The following is a 22,476-nucleotide window of genomic DNA, read 5'->3' as shown; positions in this document are numbered from 1 at the left end:
AGCCGTATATTTATAAAGTGCTTTATTCAATGCACTTTAAGCACTTTACATACCTCACATCCTCAGAGCATTTAAAATCACCAGTTAACCAGACAAACATATCTTTAGACTGCGGAAGAAGCCAGAAGAACCCGGAGGAAAGGCACACAGGAATGGGAAGAGCATCCAAACTCCACACATAAAGGAAATACAGTTGTGTGCAAAAGTCTTAAGTCACCTATAACTGCTTTGTTGATTCCCAAAGAGGTACTGGCTGAAAATATGGCAATTTCATCATGGTGTTCAATGTTTCCTTAAAAAGAGGAAACTGCACAACTGGAGGACAAAAGAAGAAGTGGCAGGCTTAAAACCTATCTACAGCAGATGAAAAGAATCTGATATCCTTAAGAAATAGGGAAAAAAAAACAATCCAGCAAAGATCTGACATAGGACCTCAGAAATCCTGGCCTTTTAACTTATCCATCTATTGTCCACTGAAGCCTCATCAAAAATGTTCAAGAAGCCATTCTTAGAGACAGGAAACGAAGAGGAAAGGCTGAGTTATGCCAAGATACACAAGAACTGGACTGAAACTCAGTGGCAACAGGTCATTTTTCAGCAAGTCAATGATCCCAAACACACTGCCAATGCACTAAAAGCATAACTGGATAGAAAAACACACCATGGAACACCTTACCAGGCCTTACCAGAGCCCTGACCTCAACATTATTGAAGCAGTGTGGGATCATTTTTAAAAGAGAACAGAACAAAAAGCAGCCAACATCCAAAGAAGGGCTTTGAATGTCCTTCAGGATGTCTGGAGGACTAGTCCTGAAAACTACATAAAGAAAAAACAAGAGACAGTTCCCACTGTGTTGAAGAATAAAGGTCATAGCTAATGTTGACTTTTAAGCTCATTAGAATTAATTCCCTTATATCCTGTATTTCCTGTATGTATATCCATATGGTTCAATAAATCACTCCACCTATTTTTAATTTTCCAAGCAAAATATAAAGAAATGAGGTGGAGCTCAAGACTTTTGCACAGCACTGTATTAAAGACGTCACAAATTCTGACAGAAAATTCTTTTATTTTCCGTGAACACTGAACCATCAACTATCAGCTACAAGTACAGAAGGCTTTGCTGCCAAGTACCATTTACACACAGCGCTAAATCACTGAAAAACAAACAGTTTACACTGGAACTGGTGATAGGTTTTCTGTTTTGTCTTTCACAAATGCAAATGCTGAATAAACTAATATTAGAAACACCAGTTACTAAATGAGGTGAGTGATAAAATCTGCTCTGACAGTTTAATTTGTTTTAGTTTTGTTTTGTTTTTTAAGGAAAATACTCTGCAGGTCTCATAGATAAATACACATTTGATATTGTTACAAATCAAAGCCCTACAAGTTAGGCTATTAGATTTTTATTGCACAGAAACCTTTAGATGTTGTTTATGTAGCCACCTAGTGCCAAAACCATGTGGTCCATGTCGATATGTTTACAGCAAGTAGAGAAGTAAACAGAAACTCCTAATCAATCTGCAACTGACAGCTAGAGCGTTCAGAAACCAAACCACAGACTCCAACTTCAGACACAGTTTAAAATTGGGAATCAATAGAAGAGTAGAGAGTTTGATTTTGACTGGCTGTGCTCACATTAAATAATAAAAACGTTGACAAAGTCAATGATATTTAGTGAAAATAACTGTGATTGTGATGCTTTTTTCCACCATACTCATTTGTTTTACTAATATTTTGTAAAAACACAACTGACTTTGTATAATTCTAAAGAGCTTAAAAGTCAATATTAGCTGCGGCCTTTATTCATTATTCTTTATATTCTTTATATTCTTCATTTTATTTAATCCAAAAACATTACAATATAAGATGATGACATCTAAAATCTCCACTTATTTGCAAGTTTATGTTTAAAAATTTATGGAGAATTGGGGTCATCACAATAACTACAGATGATGAATTTTATTTATTAGTCCTTTATTTATCCAGGTAAAAAATCTCATTGAAATTAAAAATCTCATTTCCAAGAGAGACCTGTCTTTATGGTAGTTATAGATTAATTTGACTTGTAGCACAATAATATTTTTTTACAACTTTTTGTTTCTTTCCCTTTTTCCCACCAGATTTTCAATAGAAATCATCACAGCACTGTTACCATTCATTTTTTTTTCAGCCATTAACCGCAACATGAACCTCTGATATCAGGGCAGCCACTGTAAGAACATTTAAAAAATATTCTCTTAAGCTCTTGAACTACTTCAAAAACAGAATTCCTCCAATAAATCAAAGGCTATTGCTGCATGTTACACCACACACACCAAAGTTGTCCTTCAGGTCAGGGCTGACTTACTACTGAACTCACAGGACACCAAGTATTTCAGCTGCATCCTCACAGCAGCAGACACCAAAGCTGTATTCCCAACCAAGCCCTGTTATTGAGCTAATACTGAATGGCTTCACGTGCGTTATCATGCAGGTGACTGAAAAAGAAAATAGCTGTAGCACACTGTACTTAAGTCCCACTATATTATGTCCCACAGCTCTGTGGTGTTACACAGTGATGTGAATTGTTTTTTTTTTTCTTTCTTTTTACCTAAGACATGACGGCATCACTGTTAGAAACACGTTTTCTGCTGTCATTCCTGCCACTTCTGCCATGCCGGAGCTCTAACCACAATCACTCAAAGTACGGTGTCCAAACCGTATGGAAATTGTTCATGCAGCAAGATGAATGTCTTCCACTGCAGCAAGGCTAAAATGTACACAATAATTACATGGCTGGCTTAGCAAGACAAGTGGTGAAGGCGGATTGCACAAATTGCTATGTGCGACGAGTGGCAGGGAAGTAGGCCAGCTGAAAGGATGGCATCCCCATCTGGGATCGTCTCTGGAGGTTATCACTGTGAGAATCCCCCGTGCTCCAAAATAATCTGAGATTCCCAAAACCCTTTTGTTCCTAAGACCTCTAAATACATCACCACCACTTCCCTGCTTATGATCTAGCCTGGCCTATGTTCCTTACCTTTCATGGAGCATATGCTGGAAATAAAAACACTGGATTCAAATCTATTCAGCACAGAAACCCAAGGCTAAACCCCCTCTCCCGCCTTTTTACTCCTTCATCAGATTAGAACAAAAAATCCACCAACGTAATATATTAGAAGGCTTATGGGTGGATAAACTAGCTCCAACTTCAGAAAAGGCTCTTATATCAAGTCAGAAAGTAAACCCTTTTAAGCGTTTAAGCGCATGGAAAGCAAATATTTTTATACTTCTCTGGCTCTTATTTAGACCTGTGACTGGCAGGGTACCCATTGACAATCACTATGACCAGTTGCCAGATGGCCACTAAGCACAGTTAATGATACAAAGGTACACTCAACAGCTGGTTCCATGACTACAGAGGGGAAGTCGGGGCTTTGTCTTCTTTGAGAGCCACAGATGGTGTCAGAAAGCCCGGTCTATGAATCTACGAATTCACCCAGGGGTTTTCAAAATTAACCTTCTAAAAATGATGGTGTCTAACAATATAGCCATTCCTGTCGTGTGTTGATATTAGTCAGTATTTGTGGGGCTTACCTGCAGAGTTAAATGTGTCCGAGTCCGTGGAGATGGGCCAAACGCATCAGGAGCATGAGGGAGAAGAAGCAAAGAAAATCAGTGAAAAGTCCAATAGATGTAAAGTTAAAAATAAATCACTCCAAACTTCAGTGGGTTACTCAATAAGGCAACATCTTCCATTATGAATCAATCATATCTATTGACTCTATGTACACTCTAATGAGACAGCACATGACCCATGAGCCTTCTTACTTATCTGCCCTATAAATACTGACTTCAAAACACGATTCATAAAGTATGAAATTTGTGGAAGGCTGAGAGTTACCTCATAAGACCTACCTCCCATGCTATCAAATGCATGCATCGATTTGATAGCATGTATCTCGTGTAATGATCTAAAGTTTGTCAGTGTTCACATTAAACTCTCAACCTGCCACCCGATGAGTTCTCTTTCATTAAAGGAAATAATCTTCACTGATAGTTTAGTTTGCTGACAGTTTGCTGATACTTCCTTGCAAAACTTACACAAGCTGTCTAATGGAGCTCAGCAACAGCATAGAATAATGTATCTGAAAATAATGAGTGAATAATTCATGAAATCGTCGCAAACAGACACAGTTCGTCAGGGTATGCTTCATCCAGTGAGACGCTCTATCTGGATGGCATTTTCATTATGTCTTTGAAGTGAGCATAGGTTAAAGTGGGATTTTTTAATAGCAGTGCAAAATACTGTTTGCAAGCTTAATCTTTGACAGATATTTATCAGATGGCAAGATAACAGCCCAGCTCAGTGACATCTCATCAAAACATCTGTAGGCATCAGAGATATTTGAATTATCTTTGCTTGTACTCTTCAATCTCCAGTCCTTAAATCAACTAGTTAATTCTGCATGTAAGCCATCTACTTATCTACCACCCATGGTTCACCTCATCTGATGAAACTGCACGAAAAGAACTGCCCTGCATTATTTGACATAATTTCTTCTTCAACAGGAGCCATCTGAAGACCCGGTAGCGCTTGAGGGTAAGCCTGTGATTCTAAAAAACAGTATGCAGGCCCCTGGTGAGCCATGAATGCACAGTGAAGTTCGAAACTAGCATATGGATGCCCGTCCCTGACCCTGGTTCTGCCAGGAGGTTGCTTCCTGTCAAAAAGGAGTTCTCCTTCCCACTGTCACCAAGTGCTTGCTCATAGAGGGTCATCATAGCGACTTGGGGCAATTGTTGTTGTGATTTTAGGCTGTATAAATAAAACTGAATGAACTGAATCAAAAACAAAAAGGAAGAAGTACTTTTATTATGCCTCAAGTGTTGATTAGAGCTGTGACTGAAGAAGGCCACGTTGGATTTTCAGATTTCAAATTAGTCTGGGAATGGTTTATCTAAACAATTTCCACAGAAGCTCACATGTAAAAAGGACAGAAGGATTGTGGCAAAAAACATTTGTGTCTAAACTGAGTTACCAATAACAGTAAAGATAACAATAAAACTCAAAAGGAAATATATTTAAATTGAACTTTATCTGTCAAAGGTATTACAGGGAATGAGTTTGGGCTTTTGGTGGGTAGGGGTGGGGAGTGGGGGCACTCTATTTATCACAGAAGACTCTAACAAAGAAAATTATTGCAAACAGAAGTCAAACTCGAAATTGAAACTATAGCTTGATTTAATTGCCCAGACCAATTCCCTACTGCATGAATATACAGACACAGTGGGAAGACAATAGAATACTAAACATTTTATAATATTCTAAACATGGACTATTTCAATTTTACAGCATTTAAGCAATAAAAAGGTCCTCATAAACAAAGGATCCAACAAGAATGTTAGAGCAGGTGTTATTTTCTCCAGATGGACACAAGAGGAAAGATATTCAAGCAAAGCTCCATAGCAACAACCAAACAAACTGTTACCATCTTAAGAAAAAAAAAACATATATATATATATGTGTGTGTGTATATATGTGTATATATATATATAGATATATATATATATATATATATATATATATATATATACACACACACACATATATATATATATATATGCGCCTCCTGGTTCCAGTGTATGTCCAATAACTCAATAACTCACAGTCATCTAAACCACTCCATGTTTGGATTTGCATAGCTACCCTCGTCCTTGAGTCAGTGCAGACTGAGGCGTTGCATTGCTCAGCACGGATCATATGCAGCAAGAAGAATTTTCAATGAGTCATCAGCACGCCAGTTAATTCACACAGTGCATCATATAATAGCCTGCTCGGTTCCTCCTGCAGTCAAGTAGCTGTGTTGTGAGACACAGTGACCAACAAAATACATGAAGTGGAAAAATTAAAGCAACGAGCCATGAAAGGAAAGTAATACACACAAAGTGGAGGTGTCTGTAAATCACTTTATACATAATTTAGAGCACAAAATGGTTTGCAAGGATCTTATATCCAAACGCTGTTTCAAAACCATAAGGAGAAGGGGATTTATTGATTATCAAAATGTTAAGAGATTATTTTGTGTTATTTGTCTCATCAACTAACATGCAGATCAACTGGACCAAAAACTGCCTGCAGGCAGTGTGAATCTGGCTGTCTGGAATATGTGGTCGTCCAGTGACAGCCAGGTTGCATTTCTAAGCATTTCCCTGCTCATTACCCAGTACTCCATCCGCCTGTGACCTTAAACAGAAGTAAATGGATATAGAAGGCGAATGATTGAATGCATGTTTAGGGTTGACTGAAAGGTTAAAATATCTCTCATGTGTGATTGCACAAAGAGCACGGCTGCAAATAAACCAGTGTGGATGTTTTAGAGAACAAATACTGTGCTGAATTATATCGTCTATCCAAATATACCAGACCAGCAGCACAGGCTCAGACAACCACAGGTCAACCTGCCCTCAGGGCACTCTATCTGATGAGATCTGATTCTTTCTTTGTCAGAAATGAGGATGTCTAGTCATGGACTGGCTGCAAACAAAACGGGTCTGAGGCAGCAGCAGGGGCAATTATCTGCACCGAGGCTATAGAAGTATTGAGAGCATGGAGTAAAAAAAGGAAAGGGTTATAATCTTGGAAAAATGGTGCAGATTGATTCTTGCAGACAAGCTCTCTGAAAGGGCTTCCTAGACGGCAGTCTAACCCCTACAACAACAACTCCTGACCTTCTGCTAGAATATGACACTACTCTAGCACCTTGTCACTACTCCTCAGCAAAACTCCAAACACATCCATCTCCTCAGGCTATTGAATTCAACAGACACCCCTCCAGGTTCAGAGGCAAAGGCTCGCGTGCGGGGAGATTCACACATCCAACAAAAAAAAAACACCAGAGGGACACCACAAACACACACTCTCATGCAGACCTACTCCAGCCACCTACTTGTGTTGCGTAACACATGCCACTGCCTACCCATCCACCAGCCGATCTGCACTACACTCAGCCACCGACGTAGATGCATCATCAGAGCTCGTACACTGCTAAAGCAATATAGATGACTTCTTTGTCTCTCTTTAGAAGACTCATTTTACAAACTAATACAGGCCCGCACTGCTGGTGATGCTTAATGACCTGTGCCCGTCCTGTCGGTGTAAGCTGAGATTTCAGTCAGATGGACTCTTCCCAAACGTGACATCTGACAATCCGCAAGGGTGAGTTTGGCCAAAGGATTTATCTTCAAAGTGGATCACTAATCATGCCCAGGCTCTCACTCACCAGCCCACTAAAGGTAGGGTCCTATTTACTAAAAGCCCTACTGGCATGAAGAGACCACAGAAAGATTTGTTTTATTGTGTTAACAGACAAAATGGAGCTTTGAATTAGTCTGGGCTGCGATTAGCTGCCAGTTTTTTTAAAGGCCAAATCTAGATTTCATGCCAGATTCTGACACAACAATAGAAACCTTTTTTTTTTTAACTGCAGAAGGTCTCTTGAAGCCAAATATGTGAAAAGCCACAGTTTAGTAGAGTGAAGGCCTTCAGAGACACAAACATTAGTAACACATATCCACTGGCCTAAACATATTTTTGTGCAAGTGCTTGCGATTGGGCAAATAACACAGAGCCTGCAAATCAGCGGTGCTAAGAAAGAGGTGTGCAAAGGAAATAAAAGCCTTGTAAATGTCTTACAGAATTGACACAAATTGCTCACTATGCTTTAATACGGCAGCAGGGTGCATCTCTAGACACCAGTTGGTCCAATTTCACAACAGAATGGGCCCAAGAGCACAGCAGGGCGTGAGATATACTGCATGACAACACGAGTGTCATAATTCTTCCTTTTTACCAGTGCAGTATTTTATTTGGGGCCAGCAGTTCGTTCCAGAACGCGATCACAAAATCGAGGGAGAGCTCATCTTCAGAAGGAAAAAAAGAAGGAGAAGAAAACGAGTGCCAGGCTGCTGAACAGTGCACTTTTCACGCCAGACTCCTCAATGAGGAAAATCTCATCATCCAAACCGAAGCTATTGAGAAGCTGCACTGACACAGCCCTGAGCGAGACTCTGAATGGCTTATTTCAAATGGGCACTGCAGAGTGTCTCTTCGCAGAGAGGACGATACAGTCACTCCGTCTGCAGCACTGTCTCATATCAGAAACGCTGCATTTTTAAGAACGGACCAAATGGTGCTCGGCAAACACTGTAGCATTCTGGTAAGCTATTTTTTTTCTCCAAATCTCCATAGAAACATTGGTCCTAACTGGCAGTTTATTAAGAATATGACACTTATGAATGATTTCTTCATATTTTACTCGCTCTTCCCATCTGCTGTTTGGCATCGGCCTCTCGTGTCCTGGCATCTTGCGGCCTTCCATAATTCGATTGAACCCTGAGATAAATATGCCAGCTTTCTGCCAGCAACTCTACTTTTTTCACATAGGGAAAATCTCCTACCACTTATTTTCATGATTTATGTATATGGATGGAGAATACTGCAGCCAAGAAATCATTAGGTTCCAAGCACACAAAGAGATATTAACTATTTACCCTCTGGACACGCCTGTAAATCGAAGGCTTAGCGCGTAATTATGACCTTAAATCCACACACGTAGAACGCATTAGGGTTACTACTTTTGTTCACCACAAGTCATTATTTACTTCTGAAATGGAAAAACTTTCAGACTCCAGTTTTTCCAGAGAGTTCCACAGGAAGTAGATGTTTGCCGTTTGGATGTCATCTCTTATGCCAAATGGTGCTGACTCGGGAGTAGACTGCGATTGTGTTCCTAAAGCGGCTGCAGCACATGTAGCGCACATACTGTACCACATGACATGAGCTCAGGTCATGGCCGGAGGGACCCAGCAGTGGAACAACTTTCCACAACTGTTCCAGTTGTGGAAAGCAGGAAGCGGGGACATAAACAGTAAATAGGGGCTGGGGGGTCACATTACACTTCCTCCCCAGTTATTCCCACAGACTAAAACATCCTTTCACAACAAACAGCTCTGCAAAATTTTGTTATGATTCACAAAACAAGTGACCAAAATATCCGAGCTGATCCAGACTTAAGCTGAGTAACAGATGCTTCAGAACAGATGAATACTTTATCAAAACCAACTGTCCACTGGAGCATTTTTCTATTTATTTATTTAATTTTTTTTTTTGCAATTGTGGGAAAACACAAAGCCAAAGTCATATTTGAAACAATCAGCAGCAGAACAAACCAGAAAACAAACACCTGGCACGTTGCCTGACTGGGCTGTTTGAAGACAGGGAAGACGAGGCCAGAGGACATGTTGGAACACCCTCAAAACACTGACATCTACAAAAGGAATGTAGGACCTGGGTGATAACCCTTAGCTGGCGCATGTTAAACAAGCTGTACTGACAGGAGGACTCACCTCAGAAAAACTAGTGCTGATAAGGTTTTCCCAACTACTATAAGTTCAATAAGAAATACAGTGAGGAAAAGTGATATATAAGGATATTGCATTTACAGCAAATTGTGAGCTCAAATGTCACACTGCCACACACGCATCCTCCCTTAACCACTACAAATGTGCCTCGTGATCCTATTTTAATGGTTGCTAAGGCAAGAGTTAAGTATTGTCATAGAGAGCGGATTTTAAAGGTAAAAACTGGTTTCTTTGTCAGTTTTAAAGGGATATTTATGAGGAGGATTTGCAGGCTTTCAGGCAGAATGGGTAGCAATAGCAGTAGATAACAACACAGCCCTTCCCCTCCTTGCTCAGCAGGATCCATTCACACCACAGTAACTTTCATGAATAACCCAACCTGCCTCATGTGGAAACAAACAAACTGTCCTTGAAGACTGACTTAGACAGAAAAACTGTGACACGTCCCTGAGCTATTAAGGGAATTACATTGAATTTCCACTGCCCTGCTGCCTTTAAATAGTCTGCACATTGTCAATTACGTGACTCTCCAAGAGGAGTAACTAACTTATAATTCCAGAGCTGTCTTTGTAGCTCTGTGCATGCAATCATACACTGCACATTCACAGCGTCACATACTGTGTGGAGCCACACTTCCGTTATCCAGCATTGTCCTCAGTAAAGAAACTCGGCTCCCCGGAGGCCAGAAAAGTCCCTGTATCACATTTCCCTTCAAAGGAGAAAAGGCGACTGGGTCTAATTTCCTAAAATATCACGATAACTAAAACAAGACTCTGCTTAACATATCTCCGCTGGCTAAACTGATGCTGCAGCCCAGGTTGACTCAATTTGATTTGATGCCACGATTCTCTATTCATCCCCAATTAAATGGGATCTGAATCCTGCCACAGTTGAATTTCCAGAGACAAACTGGTCTCAGATAACCGTTTTTATTCTAAGGACACTTCATTCTTCTCCATGATCCTCTCTCCATCCCAACCTGGATGAGGCCAGAATCTTCCCACAGTTAGTCACGGGACTGCTGGCAAGCTGAGGGGACTTGGAGGCATATGCGTCTTTCCATCTGTTGCTCACTCACTGCTTTCCAAACCCCTTCCTCTGTCAGCAGCCATCTGCTTCCAGCCCTACCCCACTGGCAGGAAACATGAGCACTTCCACCATAGGATATGGCTGCTGCACAAATTAAAAAAAAAAAAAAGAAAGAAAGAAAGAAAGAAAAAGGAATAGCCTATGGCTGATTTCATTGGCCAACATCTCAAGCTTGAAAAATAATGTTAAAAGGCAAAATTATAGCCATCAAGAAGCAATTTAAGGGTAGTTGTAGGGGTCCAGCTTATTTTTATTATCTCTTTGTTGGCTCTTTATCTCTGAATCAAAAGTTTAATCCATGAAAAATCAGAAAAATGAAATATGAGGTGAAATATCCCTTTACAATATCCTAAAGCAAAAGCTGACATGATGATGACGCTTGTTTTCCCTTATCAACACTACAAACCCAAAGCAGCATATTCTCAAGATTTCAGTGTTAGAAAATGGAAAGTGCCTTTTTGTTTTGTTTCCTCAAAACGACTTTATCGATTAATCAATCGTGAAAATAGTTATTTGACTGTGAAATAACAAAACCGCTTCAAATCTCTGGGAATAAAATGACTACAAACTTGAATGCGAGGGTATTGTTCTTTGTTGTAGTCTGTCATCTGAAATTTAACTGAAAAAGTCACATCTTCACAGTTACACAATATCCCTGAAGCAATAAAAAAAAACAACCATACTGATCACCATATATCCTAAGAAAATTGGTAATTTTCCCCACTATGTTACATCTAAATCTAATAAAGCTCGCTGCTGAACAACTGCAGATTCGTGCTTGGCTGGGAAAAGCGCATCTCTTATTCCGTACCGAAAACCCAGTTATTCAAAATGAACTCAGCTAAGAGATTCAATGGCTTTTCCCTTCAATAAAACATTAGATCAGAACCGACAATGCCACGGTTCGACAGAGGGGGAAAAACATCTCTTATAAACTCTCTATTTACAAGAGATTGTGTTGAGTAGATTCCAAATTTTTATTTAAAAGATTTTTTTTTAAAACTGACCAGCTTAGTCTGACCCCTGCATATTCAGAAAAGAAGTTTTTTAAAAAAAAAAGCGTCCATCAACAGGAGAGAGCGAACCTTTGTTCAATGGCACAATGGAGGACATTCTGCTGTAGAGGATAGCGTCACATTCAATAAGCTATGGTGTGGCAGCACAGAGGGGAGAGCAGGGCTGATACAGAAATGGCACTCTGACCCCACAGACCCACCGAGCCCTCAGACCAAGGCTCTGTTTACAGCTTACCAGTTGAGCTCATCTCTGCTGACCTGCGGTCAGGAGTCGAGTGGAGCATTATTGTGAATTTTAATAGGGCTGTCATGAGCGTTTTGAGGCTGCACATGACAGAAATCGTAAAGGCCGATCCCGCACAGAGAGCCGTTTGAGTCTGAGGCATGTGCAAACCCTGTTATCTGGTGAGCATCTGTCGGGGGAGGGGGGGGGGCGGGGTCTGTTACTACTACACTCTGAAGAATAAACCTGTGACGTATATTTGACGAGAAGTGTTGCTCGAGGATTAAATATGCTTGAAACCTGATACTTGCCGTGCACAGGGGTGGTTCGGTTCAATTTCTGCAGAAGATCTGACAATGTCTTCAAGTGAATGGGAAATCAAAAGAAGAAGAATACTTTATTAATCCCCACTTGGGCGACTGACATGGGAGCTTCATGCACAATTGAAGCGTTCAGATCCTCATTACATCACACCAACAGACTTGAGTGAAAGCTTGACAGTGGTGTTGTAGGCCGCTGAGACACGAGTTACAGCAAAAGAGTCCTTTCTATCTACAGTCGCTGGCTTGCTCTTTCATCCAGCACAGATGTTTCTGATGTGTCTCTCTCTCTTGATTTGAGAAAGATTCCCTGCAGTATCAACATAAATCAGATGTAAAGTGCAATTTGGGCATTTAAGCCAGTATGACCCCAAAAGTAAGAGTGTAATGCTTGGTTTAGCTTACCATTCCTTGCCCCACTTAAAGAGGTGAACTGGGGCTTACCAAGCTTAAACATGTAAGGAGAACACAGCAGCATCCATGAAGCAATATCAAAGAATTAAAGAATCAATAAATTTCCATTTTCTCTTTTATTTTCATGAATCTTACTATAATAAACAAACTGTGTTTGTCAGCTAAATTCTACAATAGCAGTTTAGCAATCAAACATAGCACACAGAAAGGGGGGGTTCTCATCTATATCAGATACGTTGCATAGCAACCACCTGGCTAAATGCACCTGAACACCTCAGAACTCTTTAATAGCACAACAGTAACATCTAATTTGTATCTACAAAACTTTAATTATGTGTGATTATATTATGACATCATCATTTTCCATAGCAACCACCTAAAAATGGACTAACATCACAGACCTAACAATACTGTAGCATGGGCATGTGCTAGTAGAATAAATAGACAAGATAAAATGTGTTGTAAGCTTTGGAGAGGCTGGCTGGTTGCTTCTACAATAAGGTGGGCTAATCGCCCCCAGGCTTCAGCTCTATACTTGACAAGACAGGCATGAAAATAGCTATCAATCTTTTGATCTTACTTTCACTAAGAAGGCAAGAGATTTCTATTTTTTCCTACAAGAAATAATAATAAGGCTCCTCAAATACTTAAGCGTTAGCAGTCAGTGGATTAATCTGCTATCCCACCTGCAAAAGCAGTATAAAGCTGCATTGTGCTGCTCTGACATATTTTAATGACTATGCTTAGTGGTTTGGTTTTTTGTTTTTCTTTTTACTTTATGGGCTTAAAGTAATTGCAAATCTGTGATATATTTATTTGAACAAGTGTGAAATTCTGATAATTTATGTAAGACCCGAGTTTTGCTGTGCAGTTTATTTGTACAGATATTTGTGGATCTCTTGGCTGGATCATAAAAGATTTATCTAATTCATTTTAACACCACATCCTAGAGACAAAGTTTTCTTTTTCTAATGGCAGCTGATCAATTTGTGTTTCAAGAGAGGGAAGTGGAAAACGGGGCCACGGCTGAGTTTATTCCACGCTTCACAGATGTATTTATGCGAGGGTTTTATTTAGGCACAAGATCTACAACTAGTAAATACTTACTGAGCTACTCTATAAACAACAGCATTCCACTTTAACAGAAATTTACACTGACGTAGAGCGTAAGAGTCCCAGCTGGCGTTATTGACTGACATTTTCTAACTCTATGAAAGTTTCTTATTCATATTCACAGATACGGTTTTGAAATATAATGAGCACATTGTGGAGATTTCACTTGCCAAATGTAGCAGCAGCATTCGCCTGACACAGATGGCCCACTGCCCAGTTCACCCAGTTGAATAACTCAAACCCCGCAACCACACACACCTTACACTTTAAACCTCTGCTGAGCCGCATTTTCATGTTTATTTAATGACCCTGTGACATATCATGATTCTCGACTTAAATGACAAAAACGGTGTCATCCATAACTCACTACAGGATGGCATCTTGCAGTCAATGGAAACAGTGTTAGTTATGATTTTAGTGTTTTACATGTCAGTGATCAGGAGGCAAGATTTATTATTTTCATTCTCTGCTTGTGATTAGCGGATGAGCTCTATGCTCGTGCTCTTCTTGGCGACTGACTACAAGAGAGAAGCAGTGTGTACTGGGGAGATGCTTAGGTGCCACACAATGCCAACAGAGAGCTCTGAGGCTTCAGTCTGTGTGCTTTTTGTATCTCTCTGTGTCATCCCTATTGCTATTTGAGCACACAATAACCCATTGTGCAAGCTTATTAGTCCTTTTCTTGAAATCCCAAGCACCCCTCTTGAGTAGCAATAGATTTAGGTGGCTGCCCTTGCTCTGACATTGGACTGCTAGATGGGAATATGCTATATGAGCTTTTCCAGTTTTATGAAATCCACTTATAATTCGAGATATAGAATAATGTAAGGACAATCTAGCACTTGACCCAAGGAAATCCCCCAGAAATACACACGGGACAGTGCCCCTAAATCATAACGTGCTACTCAGAAAGTGCAATGCCACCGTGAGGTTAAAAAAGCAGGAAGGAGTCAGACCACTTTGCTCTGTCTTTCACTGATCTGTGCAATTCTTGTCAGTCTAGAGGTGATATTTAAATTTCACAAACCTCCATAATTTTTACCCTGCAACTGTCCTTAGAAAACAAAGCCCTTATACAAGATAGATTTGATTAAAATGTAAATTAGCATCAATCAGCATTTCCTTTACGAGTAACACTAAAGATAATATTTCTAGGGCAGAGCCTTGTTAACTGAATTTCCCTCTACACTCGCATGAATACCTAAAAATCATCACTTATAGATATCATCTCTGCAGCTACATCTCCATATATCAGTTATCAGAATTATATTCTTCTTATAAGTCCAAAAACATGATTTATTCCCTTAACAAATCTAAACCTAATGTTCCTCAAGGTCCTGGTTCACTGTTGAGTCGGTAGAAACTACATTTACAAACATAAGTTTGTCCTATGCTGTCTTGACTTGCTACGTCAAACAAATAATTTTAGCTCAAATTCAGTTTCATGCCAGATGCCTGATTTGGTATTCACAGGCATGTTAGCTGAATTATCACTGGTGTATTAAGAAGAATAAAAGCAACATTTAACAGAAATACAGGATGCAATTATGGCTACAAGTTAACAGTACATATTTTGTATGACTCCATGTTTTGTTTTGTTTTTAATAATCATAATGCATGATTGAGTCCCAGCGGGACCAGCGGGTGGATGGGGTTTAGCCTGCAATCAGCTGACCAATGCAGTGGTGCAATCATCAGTCTGCAAACAGCTGTTGTACTTTTATGTTATTTCGCAGTAAGGCTTTGAGGCGATCACTGGCAGGAGGACAGCCTATGATGATCATCATTGTGATTATAGATGAAAAGATCCATATACTCCTCTGTATAAAAGATACTCAATAAAATGTTAATAATTAGACTGTGATGTGATAAGTCACCTTTTCACTGTAGAGTAGGCTTATACGTATGTAACAGCAATGAATCGATTACTGCAGACAGTGTGCAAATCTTCACTTCGCTGTAAATATGAGCTTGGCAGTCAGTGTGCTTGCCTTTGAAAAAAATACTCCACGTTTCATGTCATAACAGTTAAAAGCTGGGTAATTTATCCTCAACTGAAAACACAGTTTAACCGACACAAATGCTAAAAACATTTTAGGGATTACGCACAGTAATCACTCACGAAATTGATAAAGATTGGGTTTTCCACACTAGCAGCCTCACCGTCATAATTTTAGCATTAATCAATGAAGGCCAACAGTAACTGCGGTTTGGGTCGCAGACAATTTATCCACAGGGGGCCCAGAAATCCCAGGTTCTCCATTTGTTACGGCTCTTTTGTGTCATTTCACACTACAAATTTGTTAGTAAATTTGCACCTCTAAAATACATCTACGCTCTGTATTAGTGTATTATATATATAATCGCTTTCCTACAAAAGCTGGAATTCATCAAGTTACCACAAACCTATTGATAAACAGAGAGCCTTGAGCCAGATACTATTTCAATATAGGAACCCCTCTGTGGTTCCCTGTGAAAAATGTAAGGAAGCTGCGTATGTGTATCAGTACAAATGTTTTCCCCCAGGCTCTCCAAACTGGATTCCCGGCCATGTTTATTCCTGTGTCTTGGATTAACAGCGTAGCGTCTTCAAGATTTTCCAACTACTAGTGCTCTCATATTTTTTCACAGCCATTTTGCTTGCATGTATTCCCTGGTAAACTGTCCTAGCTCATCATGTATTTCCTACTAATTCAGATCAACTTCAGTTGCGATGTTCAAACACGGCTCTTTAAAATAACAAAAAAAGGTAGAAGAGGAAAAAACAAATTGAATGGTAATCATAGCAATTGTAATGTGAAATGGCTTCCAGAAAGCAAACAGCACCCTAAATATCAATCACCGCAAAAGTATCACCATGCATGGCGAGACATCATCACATAAAGGCCTTATTAATCAACAAAACAACAGGGAGACCTTAGTATCGATGGGAATTCATTTTGTAAGGGGTGTAATTTCTATTCACTCTTTTTTCAGCTAAATGCACGAGCCACTGGTTCCTTAGCAACAGACTCTGCAATGATGCAAGATTGAAGAGGAACAGATCTGCAGTTTCACAGTGCAGGTGAAGAGAAGTCAACCAATGACTCCTGTTGCAGGTTTTCAAAGCTCCTTAAAGTTGTGGTTATTAGGGTGACCATGTCTTATTTAAGAGAATGACAAAGCACCATCAGACCACTGCAGTGTCTCATCAGAGGGATGCCAAAAACGCCTTTTTGCTTCTAGTGCATGCTGAGAGACATCAGTTCACTACAGTTCTGTATGAACAAAAGACACAGTTAATCCTAAAAATGCTAACAATGTGCTACATTAATTGATAAATAATAAGCTGAAGGGAAACATTCAGTTAATATCTGTGCATATTCTGTTGTTAGGTGTCAGATTTTCACTAATGTCTAAACATATTATCCCAGTTTATCATTTGGAATATGACAATTTCCCTTCTAAAGCATCAGCAATAGGCTTCTAGTCAAACATGCAGTGCATCATAATGATAAAGCTTTAGAAAACATGCTTCAATGCAACTGAAACATGCACTGTACATTAATGCAGCCCATATGGCATGTTTTGAGAACAACAGAAAGGTAGAACCAATATGCATGAACTGGTCGGCCGCATTTAGTTAAATGCAAAACATCCTCTCTTAAATTTACATCACATTTGAAAGCCTTGTTATTTTCCAGAGGATGGTTTAATTGCATCATAGGAAAAGCAGACTTTCTTTAGCTGAAGGAAACACACCAACTTGAGAGAGAACAAATCCACAACAAAAGTTGTGCTCTGCACCACAAAATTGTCCCTTGAATGCTTTCCATATTTATGACAGCCAACAGGGAAACAGCACTGAAACTGCCTGGCTTTTTTTGCTTTGGGTCAAGTGTTTGCTTGCCTTTTTAGGAAAAAGAAACAAAACATTTGTATCATAACTGACTTCTGAATAGACTCAGCAATAACCTTTTTTGACTTGTAAAAAAGGTACATCTGAGAGGTAACTCGTTAAAGGCTCCAGTGTTGTCCCATCAAACAGAATAAAGGCATGTCTACATTGAAAAAAAAGAGAAAATTATGTAACCATCCCAAAGCAACAGGAAAAATAAGAATATCATCCTTTCCTCAAAAGGCTGAAATGAGGCAAGACAGGCCAACCAATTAATTTTCCATTTTCACGTGGAGATGATTTTCCATTTTCACACTGAACCTGCTCTAAAAACCAGACACACCGTATAATGTTCTGATCCTGCTTTCATTTTTATGGCAGTGACCAGTGCCGTGTAGTGAAAATCCAAGTCAAAACCCCCAAAAAGTCTGTGCAAACACATTAATCCATTCCATCCATAGATTGACCTATGCTTCTAATTAAACTACACATATATCATAGCTTAATGGTGAGTTCACAAAACTTATTGGGAACTGTAGTTGTGTCATGCTGTGTCATAACCACGGCTATATTTGTGTTTTAATGATAAACTCCAGTCAAACATGAACAATAGCACTGTTGTAGGATTAGCTTCCATTTGCAGTTGTTCTCTCTTCATGATTTCTGCCTTAAACTAATTTCACAAATTCTTCATACTCTTTTTCCTATTCTAGAAACAGAATTTTAAAAGCACTGTTGGGTTTTTATTTTTATATTATGTATTTGTTGATTCATTGTTAATTCAGCCTGTATTTTGATTCTTTATATTTAATCATAAGGAATGAGTCCAAATCCAAACAAAATGTGCACTTTCAGAGACTTGATCTTCCAGACCTCTGAGTTTTGATTCACAGTCACGCAGCCAGCGATTTGATAAATGGTCGTGTGAGAAGGTGGAGAAGCGCTTAAGAATCTGCTATCATCATTTCAGATGTTTACATCTGACAGTGCATCTTCTTCAGTCGATTTTGTCATGATGTGGTTGATTCCCACATACAAGGCAGCTATGTTTTACAGCCTCTGTCATCCTTTCGTTGGCAGGTCATAAGATTTGGAATTGACTTCCAGTGCGACAAGGAATATGCCCAGGAGAGGCTTTATAACCAACCCAATCATGTCTATCACACCATCTGTAGTGGTGCATCATAATGTTTTCTCTCCTTTTTTACCCTGACTGCATGTGAGTGCTGAATTTTGCCTCTGCATTGTTGAGGACAATTACTACTTTCACAGGACACGTGATCTCACATTTGGAAACCTCTTTTTCACGTGAACTCAATATTAAAAGAAAGAAAAAAAATCTCAGCCCATTACTGGAGGTCAGCATCAGATGGAAAACAAGGTACCCTTTGGCAAATGCCATTAAGCAGCAGAACTAATTTTGGGGGGCTAATTACAATTGCACAGGCTGTCTCTTGTGAGAGCAATTGAAGAGTTTATTGTTAACACTGCAGTGCATGGGTGCAGTTCAAACCGCGAACAGGACTATGAGATCAGCTACGCCCCCAGCCTCAAAGTGTGATTGTTGACACTAGGCTATGCACCCAGGGCAATGTTACCAATGTGCATAAAAGAAAGGAAATGAGGACCCCCCACACCTTCCCCACCCCCCACTTCAAAAAAAGAATGGGGGAAAAAAGAAAAACACACGCATACACTACACCCCTTTCCCTGAATCTCAATGAATGAAAAGCACTAGTCGAAATAGGAAGAAAAAAAACAAAAACAACAGTCATTCCTCCTTTACTCACCTTCAATGGAAATTACGTGTTCTCTGATCTGGTTCTGCAGTGCCAGGTCATCGATGCGCTCGATCAGGTCGTAGATTGCGTAAATGTTCGGGTGGACAGACTCGAACCGATGGATCTCTGCCCGGATGGCCGCTGAGTTGGACAAAACAAACTGCGAACCGGCCGAGCCGGGCTGTGCAGCCTGGCCCGAAACAGTCCCCGAACCGAACTGACCAGCCCCTGAGCTTGCAGACGATCCGGATCCGAACTGAGACGGGATAGACTGGGGCACTGGGACGGGAACAGGCGCCGGGACCGTGCCTGGAGTGGGCATGGCTGGCTGAGACTGCTGCGAGATACCGGACACGGGGACGTTCGCCTGAAAATTCATCTTCTTCTTCTCTCTCGCTCTCTCTCGCTCACTCTCTCTCTTTAGAGCTACTAACTCTTTTACAACGGCAACACAAATAATAAGCAGACTATAATTTGGGATAAAAGCGATGCGAACAAAAGAAGTCCGCGCGATTTGATGGTCTGGAAAACGATCGGCGCAGAAGCATCAATAGTTGGTCGCCTATTGCAACAAAACGCGGCTCATATTATTAAAACTTGACTGTGATTCATTTTCCGTTATTGGCCAGATCTGTCCAGGGCCCCTTTTCTGTTGCTAACAAACCCGCAATGCCTACCACTTGGACACTCCTATGGGCAATAGCGCTGTTTTGGTCAAAGCCGATTTTCCTTAGTTGCTATGTTTGAGGCAGACAATGGGCTAGGCTTCAGCGCGGCGCCCTGGTCCACTGCCTTGAACGCGTTGTTTCTGCGCCGAAATGAAATAGTGTTTAGTCCTCTTTGGTCCAAGTGGTCCCTGCCCAGAGCCCTCCTCCGCATGCTGAAACGTCACCCATCACGTAATTGTACTTGAGAATGGGGGAGGGTGTGATTGGATACGGTGGAGGGAGAAAATCGCAACGTGCACATCATCGTAATAACCTACCTGACAGTTATGCAAGCCCCACACTCCCCCCCAATATAATTTTCTTTACCTAGGTTAGTGCAAGATGTGAAAGTAGATTCCGTATTTACATTAGCAGTCACATTGCGGTTAGTTAGTTTGGGGGGGTTTTCGCATGAAAACCTCAATCTATTTTATTCCCATGCAGACCTACACGTTCACACGTTCACACTTGTGTGCGCGAACGTGGACACTCAGACACACACAAGATGTTATTTTAGACTATAGGACTTCTTTGCACCCTTCTCACTTATGTTATATAGTAATGTTTACTGGCTTGTAATTCCAAAATACCGTTTTTTTCTTTTCAGTTTTACGGATTGCAACAAAAGCAAGTTTCAAAAACACAAGGGAGAACAGGCCCGAACACAACAAGCCTATAGTTTATCTTTTGCAGTTGCTGCAGTCCCATATTGTTGACATACCTATGCAGCCATATAAGGCAACAACAACAAATTTAAAAAAAATCATAAGTAAAAAATCACCAATGAAATCCTTCATCTTATCCCACGATCTGCATGTTTTCTGTTGTTTATATCACTTCCATTATAGAATTAGATGAGGTGCTCTTATATGGCTCACAGTTGAGATTTCTTCCCCAGTAAGAGGAAGAGGCAGAGTCACCTGCTGGCCTGAACGCACACTACAACAACAGCTGTTCAAGGCCAGATGACTGTCACTGTCAGTCAAGGTCCTAATGTTGTTGCAGCAGTGTGGTGCTGCTGATAAGGATTGACTGAGCACTGCTAAAAACAAAGGGCATGGATGTAATCTGGGTGACATCGCACGTGTATGTCAAGTGTTTTAGGTTTTTGATGCAGGGAAGAAAAACTGTTGAAAACTGAAATTATATATCTAAAAGTAAATGCAAAGCTATTCGAATATAATACAGGAAACATTAAAGTATTTCAGTCTCTCAGCTTCCAGGAAGCATGCAGCAGTGCAGCTCTTTTTCCATGTCATTAATAATACAGACTGCAGTAATCATCCTTTGTTATTTTCCCAGTGTGGCAACTGAAAACATGTATTCAGACTAGAGATTAATATTGCTTTTGAATCAAGTTATGTTAAAGAGACATAACTGCATATAATCCAGAAAATACCAATACCACAATTTTTTGTTCAGTATTATGAAGCTCTAATAGTTTCTCATGCAGGCTAAAAGGTTGGCATTTACTTAATGATAACCATGCTTGGGATATTTTTTTCACATGATCATGTATATTTCATGTATTATGTAACCAAACCTGTTGTATGATAATACACATCAATGAACAGCTGCAGTATGACACATAACTTTTTGTTCTTCGCAGCAGCAGGATCATGTCTCAGCAATTATAAATTCAACAGCGAGAGCAACCTGCTGTTTTGAAGATTAGGATCATTATTATGAGTTTCATGATGAATTATGTTTTTCCAACAGAACAACTTGCTCGGTGACTGGGTCCTCACATTGATGAGGAAAACCTCAGTAAATTTTGAGAATCCCTCTAAAGATACTAACAGTATTTCCCAGAAATCCGCTGTAATAGATTATAATACATGATTAAAATGAGGCGGGGTGGGGTAAAAGCCTAGATGCTTCTTTTTACTGCACATGTGTTATCTTCAGCCTTCTGCCACCATCTGTTGACCAAATATGGAACTCCTCAGCACACATTACTATGCCCATCCTGTTACACTCCATTTTAGTGTAAACGACATTTATAGCAACAATGATTGTTTAATCTACTTGTCACTCGTCGGTTCATTTCATAACAATGTTCCGTTTCTGCATTAGCATAATGATGACAATTACCTGCCCTGCTTGTGGATAAGCACTTTTGATAAATATAAAGCAGCAGGGAGCAATATGTTAAATTTGGTGGAACTGAAAATAGATTGATATTCACTCAGTGCTATGCAGTTGGCTAACTTCCCTTTTTGATTACATGAATTATGCAGGTAATTCTTTGGCTTAGAATGTATGGACTCACTCTGTGGCTGGCACTGCTATTTGCCCTGCATCTTTTCATCCGAGCAATTTGTGTTATAAGGGAGATGACACCAGAACAAGCCTCCTGCAGGGCTTTCCTTTTTGGCAAAAGTCTACTTAATAATAACTGCATTATACAACAGGGCACCAAGTGTGTGTTATTAAACAGCAAGGCCATTTCTCACAATCAGAAAGTGCAAAATTTAAACATTTACAGCAATATCTCTGTATTTTACTTCCTTTGTTTCATTAATTT

The 22,476-nt window shown here is 40.0% G+C and overlaps 1 protein-coding gene across 1 annotated transcript in view; it reads right to left on the bottom strand.

Annotated features, from left to right (window-relative positions):
• agap3 (ArfGAP with GTPase domain, ankyrin repeat and PH domain 3) overlaps positions 1-20,086 on the bottom strand; it is a 120,532-nt gene extending 100,446 nt beyond the window's left edge. Inside the window, exon 1 of the mRNA XM_063462994.1 lies at positions 19,252-20,086. Within this exon, the coding sequence (XP_063319064.1) occupies positions 19,252-19,621 (370 nt within the window). The 5' untranslated portion in view covers positions 19,622-20,086. The remainder of the gene's footprint in view (positions 1-19,251) is intronic.
• Positions 20,087-22,476: the final 2,390 nt, after the last annotated feature.

The sequence above is a fragment of the Pelmatolapia mariae genome, linkage group LG18 (genome assembly GCF_036321145.2).
Source record: "Pelmatolapia mariae isolate MD_Pm_ZW linkage group LG18, Pm_UMD_F_2, whole genome shotgun sequence".
NCBI classification, from domain to species: Eukaryota; Metazoa; Chordata; class Actinopteri; order Cichliformes; family Cichlidae; genus Pelmatolapia; species Pelmatolapia mariae.
The sequence above is the reverse complement of the archived record's forward strand: the minus strand, read 5'-3'. Positions and strand labels throughout refer to the sequence as shown.